The sequence below is a fragment of the Pistacia vera genome, unplaced genomic scaffold (genome assembly GCF_008641045.1).
Source record: "Pistacia vera cultivar Batoury unplaced genomic scaffold, PisVer_v2 Contig692, whole genome shotgun sequence".
Classification (NCBI taxonomy): domain Eukaryota; kingdom Viridiplantae; phylum Streptophyta; class Magnoliopsida; order Sapindales; family Anacardiaceae; genus Pistacia; species Pistacia vera.
The window spans coordinates 879,501-898,128 of NW_022196548.1; the positions used below are offsets into that span (position 1 = coordinate 879,501).

An 18,628-nucleotide genomic window follows, 5' to 3' on the forward strand; every position below is an offset into this window, starting at 1 on the left:
TAGGAGTGGGATGGAAAAAAGAAACGCCCATATCTGCAAGTAACCAACGTAACCAACAATCTCTTTGGTAGTAAGATGCCATAGCACGATATTCTGCTTCGGTTGAAGATTGGAAACAATGGATTGTTTCTTGCTCTTCCAAGAAATAGAGAATCACCAAAAGATACAGAAACCAATAACAGACTTGCGATCTGTGGGATCACTCGCCATGATCACATCAGAGTATGCACGCAGCTCCAAGGAAGAGGTGGATGGAAGTAAAAGACTCTGAAAGACTGTACCCCGAAGATACCGCAAAATACGAAGAACAGCTGCCCAATGAACTGTAGTAGGAGAAGCAACAAACTGCTAACAACATGAACAGCATATGCAATATCTGGACGAGTAATAGTGAGATATACAAAACTCCCACAACAGTACGTGTATAAGTAGGATCTGACAAAGTAAACCATCAGAAGAAGAATATTTTGCATTAACCTCAATCGAAGTATCGACAGTCTTATTATCAGTAATCTAGCCCGTTCAAGAATATCTGCAACATATTTCGACTGAGAGAGAGATAACCTCTAGTGGTAGGCTACCTCAATACCCAAGAAATTCATAGAGAACCCAAATCCTTCATTTCAAACTGTGATCTAACTTTGTCTTCAAAACTGAAATACCATCAATATCATCACCAGTAATAATCATGTCTCAACATATAAAGACAGATGATACGACCTGCATCAGTGCAGTTAACAAAAAAAAGCAAACATGCTACAAAGCAAATCCAAGGGAAAGATCATAATAGAAAATTTCTCAAACCAAGCACGAGTGTGCTTGTTTAAGACCATATAACGCTTTCTTCCAGCTTGCAAACATATCCAGAATCATGTGAAACCAGGAGGGGGCGCCATATAAACTTCTTCTTGAAGATCTCCATTTAAGAATGCATTTTTAACATCAAGTTGAGAGATATGCACTGACGAACCGAAGCTACTGCAATAAGAGTACGAATAGTAGTCATTTTTGCAACAGAGCAAATGTCTCCTCATAATCCATACCATACTGTTGAGAGTACCCTTTTGCAACCAACCTAGCTTTGTATCGCTCATAGATCCATCAGAATTAGTCTTGATCTTATACACCCAACGACAACCAACAACAGTCTTACCAGGAGGTAGAGGAACCAAATCCCAAGTACCTGTCTTATGCAAAGCGAAAGTTCCTCATCCATAGCTTGCTCCAAAGAGGATCAAGAATTGCCTCTTTATAAAAGAGGCTCAGAGAGACAATGAATAAAGCTAAAAAAGAAGCAAAAGATGAAGAATAACAAGAATAAGCAAAATCTGGTAACTTTGTGGACTTACGAATGCGTATGGATTGACGTAGAGGTGGATCCACAATCTCAACGAAGCTTGAGTGACCATAGGAGAAGAGGGAGCTTCAGTGTGGCTGGAGAGTAAAGTGTCAGTACCTGCAGAATGATCAGTACTAGAAACCTGAGATGACAAACTATCAGAATCCTCAGAAAAAGGATCTATACGAATTAGATCAGATCTAGTCAAGGTAGAGTAGTGGATGGAATAGAAAAGAAAGGTATAGCTCAAGAAAAACATGACGAGACACATAAGTTTCTGAGTTATTGGATCAAAACACGATACCCCTTTTTACCTTCACCATAACCAGAAAGACACAAATAACAGATCGAGAGGACAACGTGCTGCTTCTACTGAGACGAAGAACAAAACAAGTACAACCAAAAACTTTAAGGAAGAATAATCAGGGGCATACCCATACAACTTTTCGAAAGGAGAAAAACCTGAAATATGAGAAGATGAATTGTATTAATCAAACCTACAGCAGTAAGAACATCTTCACCCCAAAACACACTAGGAACAGAGGAAGACAATAAGAGAGAACTAGCAGTTTCAACAATGGGCCTATGTTTTCTTTCAGCCACACCATTTTGCTCAGGAGTATCTGTACATGAGGTTTGGTGAACAGTCCATCCAATGTAAGCAACTCACAAAATTTATTAGAAGTGTATTCCCCACCCAAATCACACCTAAAACATTTGATAATACAGAATGTTGAGTTTTGACAAGAGCTCGAAAGGCTGTATATATCTCAAAAAATTCAGAACGATGTTTCATTAAATAAACCCAACAAAACGAGTATGATCATCAATAAAGAAACATAATATCGAGACCCTCCTTTTGTGGCAACAGGAGAAGGTCCCCATACATCAGAATGAATCAAATCAAATGGAGAAAAGAAACAGAAATACTTCGATTAAAAGTAAAGCTGAAAATTTTGCCAGTTTACATCCACTACAATCAGAATATCACAAGTTTGCAAATTTCCTAAAGCCCCTGTGGATGCCAAAATCTCAAACGAGAAGACAAATGACAAACGAGAATGCCATAAATAAAAACTAGAAGAAGAAGGACCAAACGAAAGAAGACAAATCAACACTAGTACGCACACATCAGCACTAGACAGCAGCAGCAACTGGCACTTTTAACTCATCCAAAATATATAGTCCTCCCTTCCTACGGCCTGTCCCAATCAGCTTCTAAGACTGTAGATCCTGCACATAACAAGAAAGAGGAAAATGTGACTAAATTACCAGAATCACATACTGCCCACAGAAGCAGATTTAATGTAAGTTTTGGAATATGATAAACATTAGAGAGAGACATGAGGTGTGACAACAGAATCACACACCTGCTAAAGGCATAGGAGTGCCATCAGCAGTCATGACAGATAGAAGACGAAGGGGACACAGAAGCAAAAGATGAAGAATCTGGAGACATATGATGTGAGCCCAAACCAAAACCCAACAGAATGTGACATACCTGAAACTAGGAGTAACTGACCTACGGAAGAAGAAGCAGACATAGCTTGTGGCTGTAAGGGAGAAAACTTCTGAAATTGCTCAGCCAGAGTACTAGGATCGGTGAAAGGACCTGATGAACTACTGCTGCAGTATTAGACTGTGGTGGTTTGTAACCCTGAGTGTTCTATGAGCATTAGATTGTGACTGGTTGCCAGGCTTCCAAGCTTGGATTGTTGCTTGCGATTGATTCGCTGTCTCAACTTAGGACACTGAGCCTTCCAATGACCTTTTTGCTTACAGAACTGCACTCGTCGAAGGCAACCCTTGTGTAAGATTTATTCTGATTATTAAGACTGGCTTCGAAGGTACTGCTAACACAGAGATTAGAAGTCGAAGCAGAAAGAATTCCCTTTTCAGAATGAGACTTAGACGTATTTCTTCAGCCAATAACTCACTGACACTAGTCAACAGAAGGCATTGGAGAACGATGCAAAATTGAACCTCTAAGTCCTTCAAAATCACTACGAAGTGCCGTTAAAAATTGTACCAACCGTTGCTGCTCCCTATGAGCAATATAGGCACCACTGCTTTTAATTCCGCAGATTCTGTAAGAGCCAATTGATCCCAAAGATCTGTCATAGCAGAATAAAACTCATGAACACTCATATTCTTCTGCTGAAGACTCGTATGTCATTCTCCAATTGATACTGCTTTGCAAAATTTGACTGAGTAAATACCTTTGTAGATGATCCCAAACCTCTTTTGCTGTCTCATACTTCGCTAACTTTGTACCTATGGAATGCCCAACAGAATTATATCAAGTAATATTTTTTGCATTGTTTGCTTCCAGGCATCTATCAAAGCATCATAACCCTCCTCATATTCTTAGGTTTCACAGAAGTTCCACTAACATACCCCACATCTTTTTACCCTTAAGAAAATTTCTCATCACAAACTCCAATACGAATAATTCTTGTCACTAACCTCACACTTACAGACTGAAGCGAATCGCCTCTTTCAGTACCATATTCAAAAAAACAAAGAAACCAGAATGCAAAGAAGGAAAACGAAATACCAGATTGCCGAAATTGAATGAATACCAACGAAATATCAGATTGCAGAAACTGAACGAATACCCTCTCAAAATTAAGCCTCGTCCCATGAAACTTTGCTCTGATACCATGTTAAACAATCCAAAAAATAATAAAAAGAGAGGCTAGGGTTTCATTGATATTGCACAATTCAATTGAATACAAAAAGTATGATTTAACCTAAATACAAAGATATATATATAGGCTAAACAAAGGAAATAATGAAAGACAAATCTACCCTTAATAAACAATAAACAAAATAACCCATATTTCTAACAGTAGTGTCAACTCTACTGCTGTATTAGAGTTGTAAGGAAGGTTACGAGATTGGATCTTAAACATAATATTTTGTTAAGGAATTCATCAAGTGTTTCTTAAAAAAACACTATATTTATTATTTCCTTACTATATACACAACGCTGATCTATTTGAGTTAAACATAGTGAGCAAATATATTTTGATTAGATTAAAAAATATATTAAGAAAAATTTAAAAACATTTTTAATGCAATGAATATTATGTAAGTTATATTAGAATTATAATATGCATATTGTAGATTAAATTATTTGAAGTAGTATTTTAAAATATTATTTTTGAAATATTATCATTAGGTGAGAATTATAATATGCATTTTGGAAATTAAAATTAGTTAAGTAATATTTTTGAAATATTATTGTTAGTAGAGTTTGATGGTTATACACGAGCAAAAGTTAAAAATTAAAATTAGTAGATATTTAAGATAGAATTTTGAGAATAGGGAAACAAATATATATTTTAATTCGAAATACGGATAAATAGGAAAACAAATACTTATTTTGTTTTTTAATGTATAATTTTGAAATATAATTGTTAAGTAAATTGATTAGTTATTACGAGGTAGGATTTGAAAATTAAAATAATTGAATAATTTAGAATAATTTTAAAAGTAAGAAATAACGTGGATTTTGATTGGGATACTATTAAATATTCTCAAGAAATTGATTATAAATAACTTAAATCTTGTTCTAGAAAAATAATATATATTTTAAAAGTAAGAAATGAACGTGGATTTTGATTGGATACGATTAATATTCTCAAAAATTGATTAATACTTAAATCTTGTTCTAGAAAAAAGTAATTATTATATATAAACGGACGACCTTGTTTACAGAAGCAGTGTATCAACCCTGTTTTGTCCAACATTTATTTAAGTGCATCATATGAACTTTTTTTTTTTTTTAAATTAAGTCAAGATTGAAAAGACAGTCTAAACATTTTCTTTTTTTGTCGTTTATTTTAATTAGGAAACTCATTAAAGCTATCCTACAACATCCATTATTTTAATATTATAGGTCCTTTTCCTAATGTGAATCTTTGTATAACTTACGATATATTAAAAGCTTTCATAACTATGTAACCTCTCACCACAAATATAGTTTTTAAAATAACAATAAATATCTTTATTTTTGGAAGATCTAGTTATGTTACTAAGTAGAGTGTTGAAATTGTAGTAAGGTTTTTATTTTTTTTTAAATTATTTATATTTAAATTTATAATTCAGTATATAATTTCCAATATTATTTTGATTTTTTTTTTTAAATCTTTTAATTATCTAATTTCTCAGTATTTTGGGTAGAATTCAATCAATTCATTTATATATATTTGTTTTCCTCTTCTTTACATTCTCTTTTCTTTTAATTTTTCTAAATTTTTAATTTGACAATAATTTATTTTTCTTCTCAAAAGGATTTAATAAATTGAGTTTATCATATCGGTATTGTTTTCATTTTTAAAATAAAATACAATATACATTTGAAATGACATAATTCATCATATATTGTAAATATGTATTCTCACATTAACAGGATTCATAATTTTTTATTTTTTCAATAAATGCTTAAGAATTCTGTTGATCTTTCAAATGTTAATTATAAACACTAATCTTATTCTTAGACTTTTTTTTTAAACAAACACATCGTTGTATACTATCATGTATGTCTCAATCAACTATTCTCCTTCTTGTCTTCTTCTCTCCCTATTTCCTTTCTCTTCGTTTACATTTCTCTCTAAACTGCGTTAACACGTTCCCGTCCACGTTTCCAAGAAAATTCACTATCAACTGCACAAATAATCAACCCTACATGGCGTCACACATCTGCTTGTCGACAATGGACACGGTTTATACACGCTATTTTCAGCTCAGTTTTTATAATTTATCACGCAACTTATTCTTATCTTTCCAACTATAAATACTTAACCATCTACCTAATCATTCCGCCAAAAACATTAAACAAACATTACTTCAGCTAGCTGAGAACTGAACTTCACCAATGGAAGCAACTAGATTCTTATCCTCTACCACCATTCTTCCTCCACCATGTCGAAAGAACAGCTCGAAGAAGCCCTATATCATAAGCATGGACGCGAGTAGAGGACCGAAAGGACGAGATTATAAGGGAAGGCTGGTGGATGAGAACATGATTGTGCTGCGAATGCGCATTCAGGAGAAGAAATTGTTGGAGGGAAATTATGAACCTCCTTCGAATTGGATGGAGTGGGAAAAGAAATACTATGTGGATTATAATCAGGATGTGTATGAAGCAATAGGGTTGTTGCAGAGTTATTTGATGAACATTAGGCCCGGTTTGGCGTTAGGGCTGATAGGTGTTCTTGCAATGAGTGTCGCCATTTCTACCGGGGTACTCTTGTTTCAAGCTTTGGAGATGGCTAAGATCATCTTATTTGGGTTTCATTTGCTGTAAATCTTTAGCAAATTAACATAAGGTGTAACCATATAAATGAAGTTGATAACACTTCTTCTACGAATTGATACATTTAATATAATTGTTTTTATTGTTTATTTTCATAATTCATAAACTTCAGGATCGTTTAACGTTACCCAGCAGCACTGGATCTCTCCAAATTGTCTGTGATGTTTACTGAACCGTTGGGGAGAATAACAACTCCTAAACTTCAAATCAAATTTGCTAGGAAAACATTCAATATAGTTTGTTTTTAATTTTTTCGTTTTCATATAGTATAAAATCATCGTGCCATCTTGAGAAAAACAATTAATTAACCAAAGAGACGATCATCTGCTTTCACTGGAAGATAAGAATAGTTGGGTGGATAAAACCAAAGAGGTATAATATTTCATTTGCTAAAAGGAAGTAATTTCCAAGGCAAATAATATTTCCACTTTGTGGTTCATGACTTCATGAGAGCTTATCAACTGTGGTTCAATTTGTCATATAATTCCTAATATACTGATAAAATTGCGGTTGTTCAATCATCATTGCTTCTTATTAAAATTATTAATGCAAAAAAGCTTAAAGCTTACTGGACTCTTTAACCACATATCCTAACACTCATCATACCATTTAAGCTATCCAATAATGGGTTTTAATCAAGTTTACACTTTAGATGTGAAGCTCTAATGACTATTAATCGGATTTTTCCATATTATTTTTCCTATTATTCTACGATTCAAATTATAGTGTTAAGTAAACAAATATTACAATATTAAGTGAATTATTTAAATATAAGGAAAAGTTGAGTTATACATATTGTAAGTAAGAATAGTGTAGGCATATTATTTACGTTTTATTCTTGGTGCATTGAACCCGTTAGGCCGTCACTTCAAAGTTCAAATCCTCTGGAATAATTCCTGTGCCATTATATTAGTTTTTGTGTCTTTTCCCTGTAAAAGTTGCAGCCGGTCAAGATAACTTTAAATATTTGTTTTCTTTACAGGAACTTTCATAAAGTATAAGAATTGAAGACACGGAGAAATATTTCTACATTTCAATTGCACCGATGAATGTAAAGTTGTAAACACATTTCTATCTTCTTGACAAAAACCCTGTAGTTCAGAAGCTAATCACGAGTTTCTGCATGAATTTTTGACAATTAATGTTTAATTTCCGGGTTTATATTAATTAGCTACCATGTAACTTCGTCATCGGTATAAAATTTTATTTTCATTGTAAAACATGTAGAAAGAGCCATTCAAGTAATTGAATTTTGGTAATAATTGTTAATGTTTTGACTAATTAATTGGAAACCATTTCTCAGGTTGTATCTTGCATGCGCATCTCCGCAGGGCTCGGGAAAGATGCTAAATATGGAGACTTTAATTTAAAATAATTAATAAACTTCTAACTCTAAGCAGTAAGCACCCTCTTCATTCAAGTTCGGCTGAAGCTCTTTGTTAATTTGGAAATAAAATTTGTCAAAAAAAGTGATAAAAGTTAATTTCCAAGAGACAGTGTGTTTTATTACCTCCTGAAATACTCATTTCCATCCATATTACATCCATATACTCTAACATGTGTAGATTGATGATAAAGAGATCGAATGAATTTTATATTTTTCTGCTGCATTATTTGACATTAACTTATGATATTGGCCAAATTTTCTGTAAAATCATTGAACCATATTCTGTACACTAATATATAGAAATTGATGGTGTGATTAGATAGAGTCATATAATTGAAAAGAAATGTGTGAGCAATATCGTGATTCATGCATGCTCTCTTTCTTTTGATGCTTGACGGTCAGTGGTCACCAAATTCATTTATATTACTAAGTTGAATCCATGTCGGACCAATAATCATATTTTTTATATGTAAATTAATTTGGTACTATTCTTTTATCATTATATCTATATTTATTTATATTTATTAAGTTTATATCTCTTTAACCATATATTTGTTTGGGCCAATTTGTGCATAAAAATTCATATATAATATATTTTCTATATAAAATAATACTAGTTATACGTATATTGAGATTGACTTTACATATTAGTATACCTGTATTCTTTCATCTTCCTTCTCTCTGTATAAACATTTCTGCACAATTTGTATTATTCTTGCCATACCAACTTTTTTTTAAAGCCCACAGACGTAGATTAGTATCAATTTTTCTCTCCTGTTTGTCATATTCTCTCCCAATTCTGTTTCCATTAAGTCGTTGAAGACTTCCGACTAGAAGTTCTCCCACCTAAAAGTTTACTGTAAAAGGAATAAAGCACACGCCCGCCCCGTTTCCTTCCTGGAAAAGCCACTGCAACTGTGCAAATACATGCCCAGTAATTACGCTATCGTCCACGTCTTCTCATCGACACGGTTTCCAATTTCCGCTTGTCATCTAAGTTTCATATTTTAACACGAAACTTCTTTTCTACGCTGCTATAAATAATGGTTACTTGGAGCTACCAGTCCTAATTAACTATCTTCAAGAATGGAAGCAACCAAGTTCTTATCCTCCACCTCTACTCTTCGTCCCCATCATGAAGTTTCTTGTTTTTCGCCATGTCGAAAGAACAACTCGAAGAAGCCCTATATCTTAAGCATGGGTGCGAGTGGAGGATCGAAGGGACGAGATTATGAGGGAAGGCTGGTGGATGATAACATGATTGTGCTGCGAATTCGCATTCAGGAGAAGAAACTGTTGGAGGCAAGTCATGAACCGCCTTCGAATTGGATGGAGTGGGAAAAGAAATATTATCTGCACTATAATGAAGATGTTTGTGAAGCAATGGGGTTGTTGCAGAATTATTTGATGAAAATTAGGCCAGGTTTTGCGTTAGGGATGATAGCTGTGGTGGCGCTGAGTGTGGCTATTTCTACTTGGGCACTCTTTTTTCAAGCTGTGGAGATGGCTAAGATCATCTTATTTGAGTTCCATTTGATGTAATCTTTAGTATTTATTTTCCCTAAAATATAGAACTATCCTTAGCCTTTAGGCCCTTTACTAGCTGCGATATTGTTATGTTTAAGTGTTCCATGCTGAAGTTGAACTTATTGATCCTTCTCTCAATATGCACAGCGTGGGTCACTGTTATTCTGAAATCTTCTTCAATCACAAAAATTGAGAACTGTTCCTTTATAAAGTTTATGAGTAATGCTAGGTTTACACCACTCTTTTACATCATATTCATTACATCATGATGTGACATATGTCACAACCACACAAATTTTTAATTATTTTGAATTTGTAATATTATAAGAGAATTTGTGTGATTGTGACATATGCCACATCATGATGTAATGAATATAGTGTAAAAGAGTGGTGTAAATGTAGCATTACTCAAAGTTTATTATGACCCAGTTTAATTTATATATAATTATATGTGAAGATAAAAGTTAAAAGAAGGTTTAGATTTGGCAGACTTAGGAAATCAATAATAAGTTGCGGCGAGCTAACACAAAATATTTTGTTAGCAGAAATTACCGTTTCAAAGAACTGTACTCTCTAGCTAACCGGCCACTATTTTTACACTATGATGACCTGCACGAGTCGATTTTAAACAATTAAACACGTTTATTCTTAAAAAAGACCCTCGGCTGGTAATATTTATTAAATTCTCAAGATAATTATACCTTGATCACAACCTTTTCAATGGCTAATCATATATCTTCCGCGCAAATTTCTCAAGTTTCCACTTGAATTTTTCACATTATAATGTCTAATTGCGGGTTTTAATTTGCTGCTATTTAATTTACCTTCGATAATGTCATCATTAATTTAATTTTCTCCATTTAAATGATCTAAAGACAGCCATTCGAGTAGCCTTATGTTGATATGCGATTTTGACACCAACAACCTCGCACGTGCAAAGTGCTAAGAAGGTCTTAGAAATTACGTGTGATTAATTAGGGGATTTGGTTAAAGGTCACAGTAGCATACAAAGACTTAATATAAAGAAGATGATGAGAATTTTTACAGTGGTTCGGATACTTAAAACGTTTTCCATATCCACTGCTTTCTTCTACATGAGTGTTCTTGGTGATTAGCCAAGTAATAAGAGGTCGCGAAAAGCAAACAGAATTACAAGAACTTGGTATTCAGAGCAAATATTAAGTCAATCTCTTTCCCGTAGGTTGTCTTTACTATTTGTTTTGTTGAATTCAGAGAGTTTGATCTCGATTTTGTGAGAGGGAGACCTCTATTTATAGTCGCTGAGTTTAAGATAATGATTATAAGTCTTCAAGTGGGTAGGTGCCGTGCAAATCCTCCCTTGCGTCTTATTGGTTGACAACTTAAGAAATATCCTTAAATTATATGGGGCTTGGACAGGTGTGTAAACCAAATTCATTCATAGACAAAACTTGAGTCGGTTGGGTTGATGACGACTATATTATTTTTGTTTTGGGACGACTTGACAGATTCTGAATTACGTAAAACCGTCTTAAACTCTGATTGATACTCGCTGATGTAAGTTTATGTCAGTTCTGATTTTTTAAACATAACACCTTACATCTTTCTCTATGATAATAACATTACAACAACTTACAAATCTCATGATAAATATTACCTGCAAAACAAGTAGAAATAACTGATCATGGAATAATATTTATACTATACATGTATAATAAAGATATGATAATCAACGTTCGTTAATCCTGATTCCAATAGACATTCGTTTATGCGCACTCAGCCCAACCTTGAATAGAATTTCTCTTCGTCATTGAGGCAGCTAGTCTGGTTGTAATTATTTTTTCAAGGGCTAATAAACAACGATGCATGTGGATATATTGTCGGCTACGAAGAAGTCAAGCCAGAGATAATTAGATAGGTTTCTTTACTTGACGAGATCGAAGTGCGTTTGTACGAGGTATTGAATTTGAGAATTTCTAAGATAAGAATTCTGATTTTACGGCAAACACGTGTGTCTAACTATTTATATTGTGAAGCCGCAATATCTTATGCAATATTTCATTAATCGGCGGTGTGATTGGACAGTGTTCACAAAAAATTAATTAATGATCTCTAAAATTCAATCTTATAGTGATGTCACAATTCAGCCAGTCCATTTTTGACTCAAGAGGATTTGCTTCGTTAAAATAGATCTTCTAGAATATGAACTAATATTAAATTAGTTTTGGTGTCAAGTCTACCGATTCAAAATTAAATTATGATTATCCCGTTCACTAAAGTTCGATTGAACCTCTTCTTTTGTGGAAATTAAATTTGTCAAAAAAGCTATTCAAGCTCTGAAGACTTGTGCGTAAATAATAAAGTAATCACAAATTTTCTTTCAAAAATCCTGATATAATAATTTGTAATTAATAAATTTATTATAAATTAATCAATTATAACCTATCACATCAAATTTGTGAGAAAAGATGATAGGTATATCATTTTTCATAAATTGTATTACTGAAATAAAATCTTTTAATATATTATTTGTACATCTGATTACATTATCTCCTGAATTGAGTACTCATTCCCATCCTTATTTTTCTGCTGCATTATTTGACGTGAACTTCATCATGGTATTGAGTGATGATATATACACTTGGTTATTCTTTTATTATTATATCATTTATCTATATACTTTTTATTTTAATATCATTTTATCTATTATTTTTTGTTTTAGTAATTTTTATGTAAGAGTTTATACAATATAAAATAAAAATAATACTAGATATACTGTGCTTCATGTTAAGTTTGACTTTACATATTAGTTTACCTATATTCCTACCTTTCCAAGCAGCATTTCTGTACAATTTGTACTATTGTTGCCATATAAACTTTTTGCTTTTTAATGGGGAGAACGACTTACACATACCCAAGATTTGTCGAAACGATAAATTGGTATCCAAAAGGTTTTGAAACGACAAATAGGTACCTTCTGTCATGTTCTGTTAGTTATTTTCGTTTGATAATAGTGAAAAGACTAAAATGCCCTTGAAAGATTAATATTTTAGTTTTTTTATATATTTAAAAATTTCTAAAAACCCCCCAGATTTGCTAATTTGACTAAATACCCCAATATATAAAAAATTTATAAAATAACAAAAACACTCCCGCCACCCGTAGTGCCAGATTTCGGCCATCACTGCCGGAATCTGGCCAGAAAATTGTGTTACGACACAGACCCGTCGGATCTATGTCGTAACGCATCGATCTGACCTTTTCCGGCTGGATCTGGCCCTTTTTCGGCCTTGATGGCCAGATCTAGCCTTGACTGCCAGATCTGGCCGAAAAATGCCAGAGTGATGTGTTACGACACAGATCTAACGGTTATGTGTCGTAATACAATTTTTCGACAAGATTCTGACCTCGACGGCCAGATCTGGCCGTTTCCGACTAGATCAGCCACGGATCTTGTCGAAAAATGTCAGATCTACGCGTTACGCAATTTTTCGACCAGATTCCAGCGGTGGTGGCCGGAACTGGCACTGCGGGTGGCGGGGGTGTTTTTGCTATTTTATAAAATTTTTATATATTGGGGTATTTGGTCAAATTAGCAAACCTATGAGGTTTTTTAGAAATTTTTAAATTTATAAAAAACTAAAATATTAAACTTTCGAGGGCATTTTAGTCTTTTCACTATTATCAAACAAAAATCACTAACAGAACATGACGGAAGGTACCTATTTGTCGTTTCAAAACCTTTTGGGTACCAACTTGTCGTTTCAGCAAACCTTGGGTATGCGTAAGTCGTTCGGCCTTTGTAATGCTTTGACACTGTAAATCACCGTCAATTCTTCTCTGCTTCTTGTGACCTGGTCATGTTCCCTCTCAATTCTCTTTCTTTTCGCAGAAGTTGCGACCTTTTAATAAAAGTACGTATTTGATTATTTATTATCAAGAAATTTCCTATTTTAGGATATAAAGTTTTTAATAATCTATTTAATCATGAAATCATATAATTAGATATATTAATTACCGTTAAAATAACTAAATATAATGATGCTTAATTAAAAGTAAAAGAGATCATTATAAACATGGAGAGGCCATCTTTGTTGAGTTTGTTGAGAAGCAAGTTGACGAAGAAGAAGCAAGTTGAGTTTGTTAAGAAGCAAGTTGACGAAAGAAGAAGCAAGTTGACGAAGAAGAAGCTGAGCTGTGAGAATTATTTATGCTGAGTGCTGAGCTGGATGTTTTAGTTAAGAGTTTGTTATTTTTCTGGTTAGAGTTGGTTAAACGATTATTCTACAAGTTTTATATATATGTATATGGATGTAAACGTTAGATTAATAAGAAGATTGTATTTTCTCTTCTCTTCATTTACTTTCAGTTCTTCCAAATATATTCTTAACATGGTATCAGAGCCTTGATCTAAGGCCTGAAATTCTTGTTCAAACATCAATTTTTTTTTTCACCAAGATCTGGTACTGATCTGCCATTAAATTTCAGTTCGGCCTTTGTCAAATCTTTCAATTCTTTTAGTTTGTTCTTCCTCACTCAAACTATTAAGCCAGTTCGACATCAATGGCAACTGAAGGAAATGAAAGCATCTCAACTGGAACTGGTTCTCAGAATAATCAAAATTCATCATCAGTGGACTTCAATCATCCCTTGTACTTGCATCCCTCGGATACTCCAGGTTCTATCTTAGTTTCTTTTCAACTCATTGGAATAGAAAATTACTCACTATGGAGTCGATCAATGAAAATTGCATTACTTGCTAAGAACAAAATAGGCTTTATTGATGGAACTTGTAAAAGAGACACAGTTTCAATTAACTTGCAACAGCAGTGGGACAGATGCAATGCCATTGTGCTCTCTTGGATTATGAACTCTGTAAGTAAAGAATTGTTGAGTGGTATAATCTATGCTTCTAATTCACATCTGGTATGGCAAGATTTAAAAGAGAGATTTGACAAAATCAATGGTTCAAGGATTTTTCAATTACACCGAGACATTGTTACTTTAGCACAAGGAACTTCAACTATATCCACTTATTATACTAAACTCAAACTTTTATGGGATGAATATGGATCTATTATACAACTACCTACATGTGAATGTGAGATGTCAAAAACCTACGTGGAACATATGCAGAATAAAAAACTTTTGCAGTTTCTCATGGGACTGAATGAGACATATGTGCAAGCAAGAGGATAGATCTTGATGATGAATCCACTGCCTAGTATCAACCAAGCTTATTCCATGCTTGTGACAGAAGAGAGTCAAAGAAGCATAACAGGATCTACCGCATCAGAATCTTCCCTGGAATCCATTGTCTTATACTCATCGTCATCATCACAGCAACAGTCCAAGGGAAAGAAAAACTGGAATATTACTTGTGAGCACTGCAATGTGAGAGGTCATAAGAAAGAAAATTTTTACAGGCTCACTGGCTATCCTCCTGACTTCAAGTTCACCAGAAAAAAAAAATCATAAGAAATCAATCTTCAGTCAATAATGTTTCAGCCCCATCTACTAATCATGCAGAGCCTAACAATTCAGGATCTGCTACTCCAATATTCTCTAAGGAACAATATGAAGAGATCCTCAAACTCTTGAACAAATATTCAACTACTTCTACAGTAGATGGAACGGTGAACATGGCAGAAATAAAATGTTTTTTTTATCTTCACTAGGTGAGAAACAATCCTGGATTCTAGATACAAGGGCTAGTCATCATATGTCTCCTTGTATTGATCTATTATCACAATTAACATCTTTACCTGTTTCTACATCAATTCGACTACCTAATGGTCATGTGTCTAAAGTTTCTCATATTGGATCACATTATCTTGCTGCTGACCAGAAACTTACCAATGTTCTCTATATTCCTGATTTCAAATTCAACTTGATTTCAGTTGCAAAGATGACAAGAGATTTGTCTTGTTTCATCTCCTTTTTTCCTGATTTTTGTATACTTTAGGACCTCTTCAGTGGGAAGGTAAAGGGGATTGGTAGAGAAGCCGAAGGTTTATACTTTTTATTGCCTCTCAAACACCATGCATCACTAACTGTGCCTCCACATCTATCGGCTATTCCTAAGGTTCCTCAAGTTTACATAGTGCATGAAGATCCTTCTACTTTGCCTACTAATTGTTGTTTATCTTCTATTGAAATGTGGCATAAAAGACTTGGCCATGTGCCTATTCCCAAATTGAAATATTTTCCTTCAATAAAGCTTACTCAAAATGATATACAATGTGTGGTTGATTGCAGAATATGCCCCTCAGCTAAACAAGTCAGATTACCATTTACTTCAAGTCATACTAGAGCATCTCATCCTTTTGATTTATTGCATATGGATGTTTGGGGCCCTTATGCTCATCCCACCGTTGATCATCATAAGTTCTTTCTCATTANCTCTAAGGAACAATATGAAGAGATCCTTAAACTCTTGAACAAATATTCAACTACTTCTACAGCAGATGGAATGGTGAACATGGCAGGAATAAAATGTTTTTCATCTTCACTAGGTGAGAAACAATCCTGGATTCTAGATACAGGGGCTAGTCATCATATGTCTCCTTGTATTGATCTATTATCAGAATTAACATCTTTACCTGTTTCTACATCAGTTCGACTGCCTAATGGTCATGTGTCTAAAGTTTCTCATATTGGATCACATTATCTTGCTGCTGACCAGAAACTTACCAATGTTCTCTATATTCTTGATTTCAAATTCAACTTGATTTCAGTTGCAAAGATGACAAGAGATTTGTCTTGTTTCATCTCCTTTTTTCCTGATTTTTATATACTTTAGGACCTCTTCAGTGGGAAGGTAAAGGGGATTGGCAGAGAAGTTGAAGGTTTATACTTTTTATTGCCTCTCAAACACCATGCATCACTAGCTGTGCCTCCACATCTATCGGCTGTTCCTAAGGTTCCTCAAGTTTACACAGTGCATGAAGATCCTTTTACTTTGCCTAATAATTGTTGTTTATCTTCTATTGAAATGTGGCATAAAAGACTTGGCCATGTGCCTATTCCCAAATTGAAATATTTTCGTTCAATAAAGCTTACTCAGAATGATATACAATGTGTGGTTGATTGTAGAATATGCCCCTCAGCTAAACAAGTCAGATTACCATTTACTTAAAGTCATACTAGAGCATCTCATCCTTTTGATTTATTGCATATGGATGTTTGGGGCCCTTATGCTCATCCCACTGTTGATCATCATAAGTTCTTTCTCATTATTATAGATGATCATATAAGAATCACTTGGGTTTTCTTAATAAGACATAAGTCAGAAACCATACTCCATCTTCGGAATTTTTTTTTACTGGTCCAGAATCATTTTTCTGCTTCTATCAAAGTCATTAGATCAGATAATGGGGGAGAGTTTTTTAGCACTGCTTACACTGAGTTGTTTACATTCTTGGGCATCATTCATCAGAGTTCTTGCGTTTACACCCCCCAACAGAATGGGGTGGCAGAATGCAAACACAGGCACCTACTGGATGTAGCTAGATCCTTGAAAATCCAAGCAGGAATTCCCCTTCAATACTGGGGAGATTGCATTCTTACTGCCTGTTATTTGGTGAACAGTTTATCCTCTCCTGTTTTAGGCAACAAGTCCCCTTATAAANAAAAGGAAGCAATTTCCAAGGCAAATAGTATTTCCACTTTGTGGTTCATGACTTCATGAAAGCTTATCAACTGTGGTTCACTTTGTCATAAAATTGCGGTTGTTCCATTGCAAATTATACATTAGAATTGTGGGAAAAAGTTGTGAGAAGAGATGGTAAGCATGCCATTACACTTTGATTATACAGAAAAGACAATAAATTCATATCACTCATAAAAGACAACCCAAATGATTGATGTTGGCAGCCATAAATAGAACGTGGTACTCATCATTGTCTTTTTATTAAAATTATTCATGCAAAAAAGCTTAAAGCTTAGTTGAAAATATATAATGAAATTATATATATATATATATAGGTAGACATTTGGGACTGGTCTAAAAACCAGTAAAAAGACCTGACTTTAGGACCGATCTTAAGAGGTTTGGTCCCAAAATGGGACCAGGTCTAAGGAGGAGGGCCTAGTCCCTCCACTGGGCCATCCTCCGATCCCAGGACTAAGCCTAATTTTTTTTAAATATTTTTATTATAGTCCCTTATATAATTACATAAAACCTTATATAAATTTTGAAATAAACATAAATTATAGAGGTTAAAAAGTAATTTTACAAAATTTATTAAAAAAAGAAAATTTCCAAGCCCTGAAAAATTTATAAATTTTATCTCTAAAAACCTATATAAAATTTCGTTTCGCCTCTAAAATATAAAAAAAGATCAAGGAAAAAAAAGAAAATTTTCAGGCCCATGAGCGACCGGTCCCATTTGAGACCAGTCTCAAACCATCTCTCTCTCTTTCTCTATATATATATATATATATTGTCAAAATCGAGGTATTTAAATTAGTTTACGTGTATTTCAACTAATTATCGAAAAAGATTTACAGTCCCTCACTTAAATCTTGAAACCTAGATGAATTCAAACCTGAAACTGTACTCTTTAATCACACATCCTAACACTCATCATACCATTTTAGCTATCCAATTATGGGTTTTAATCAAGTTTACATGTGAAGCTCTAATGACTATTAATCAGATTTTTCCATATTATTTTTCTTGTTATTCTATGATTCAAATTATAGTTTTAAGTAAACAAATTTAACAATATTAAGTGAATTATTTAAATATAAGGAAAAGTTGAGTTATACTGACTTATACATACTGTAAGTAAGAATAGTATAGGCATATTATTTACGTTTTATTCTTGGTGCATTGAACCCGTCAGGCCGTCACTTCAAATATCAAATCCTCTAGAGTAATTCCCGTACCATTATATTAGTTTTTGTCTTTTCCCTGTAAAAGTTGCAGCCGGTCAAGATAACTTTAAATATTTGTTTTCTTTACAGGAACTTTCATAAAGAATAAGAGACACGGAGAAATATTTCTACATTTCAATTGCACCGATGAATGTAAAGTTGTAATTGAATTTTGGTAATAACTGTTAATGTT

At 33.7% G+C, this 18,628-nt stretch overlaps 2 protein-coding genes across 2 annotated transcripts; both read left to right on the top strand.

Annotated features, from left to right (window-relative positions):
• Positions 1-9,135: 9,135 nt before the first annotated feature.
• On the top strand, positions 9,136-9,591 carry LOC116113916. The gene has a single exon (XM_031400071.1). The coding sequence runs from the start codon at positions 9,136-9,138 to the stop codon at positions 9,589-9,591; it is 456 nt and encodes a 151-aa protein (XP_031255931.1).
• Positions 9,592-14,118: 4,527 nt separating this feature from the next.
• Positions 14,119-17,245, top strand: LOC116113917. Its single transcript, XM_031400072.1, has 4 exons — positions 14,119-14,481; positions 15,521-16,252; positions 16,358-16,477; positions 16,889-17,245. Exons 1-4 carry the CDS (start codon positions 14,119-14,121, stop codon positions 17,243-17,245), a joined length of 1,572 nt encoding a protein of 523 aa, XP_031255932.1.
• The last annotated feature ends 1,383 nt before the right edge of the window (positions 17,246-18,628 follow it).

Bases quoted from the DNA above. Each gene is read 5' to 3' on its own strand.
- LOC116113916 (XM_031400071.1), top strand. From the start codon at position 9,136: ATGGAAGCAACCAAGTTCTTATCCTCCACCTCTACTCTTCGTCCCCAT.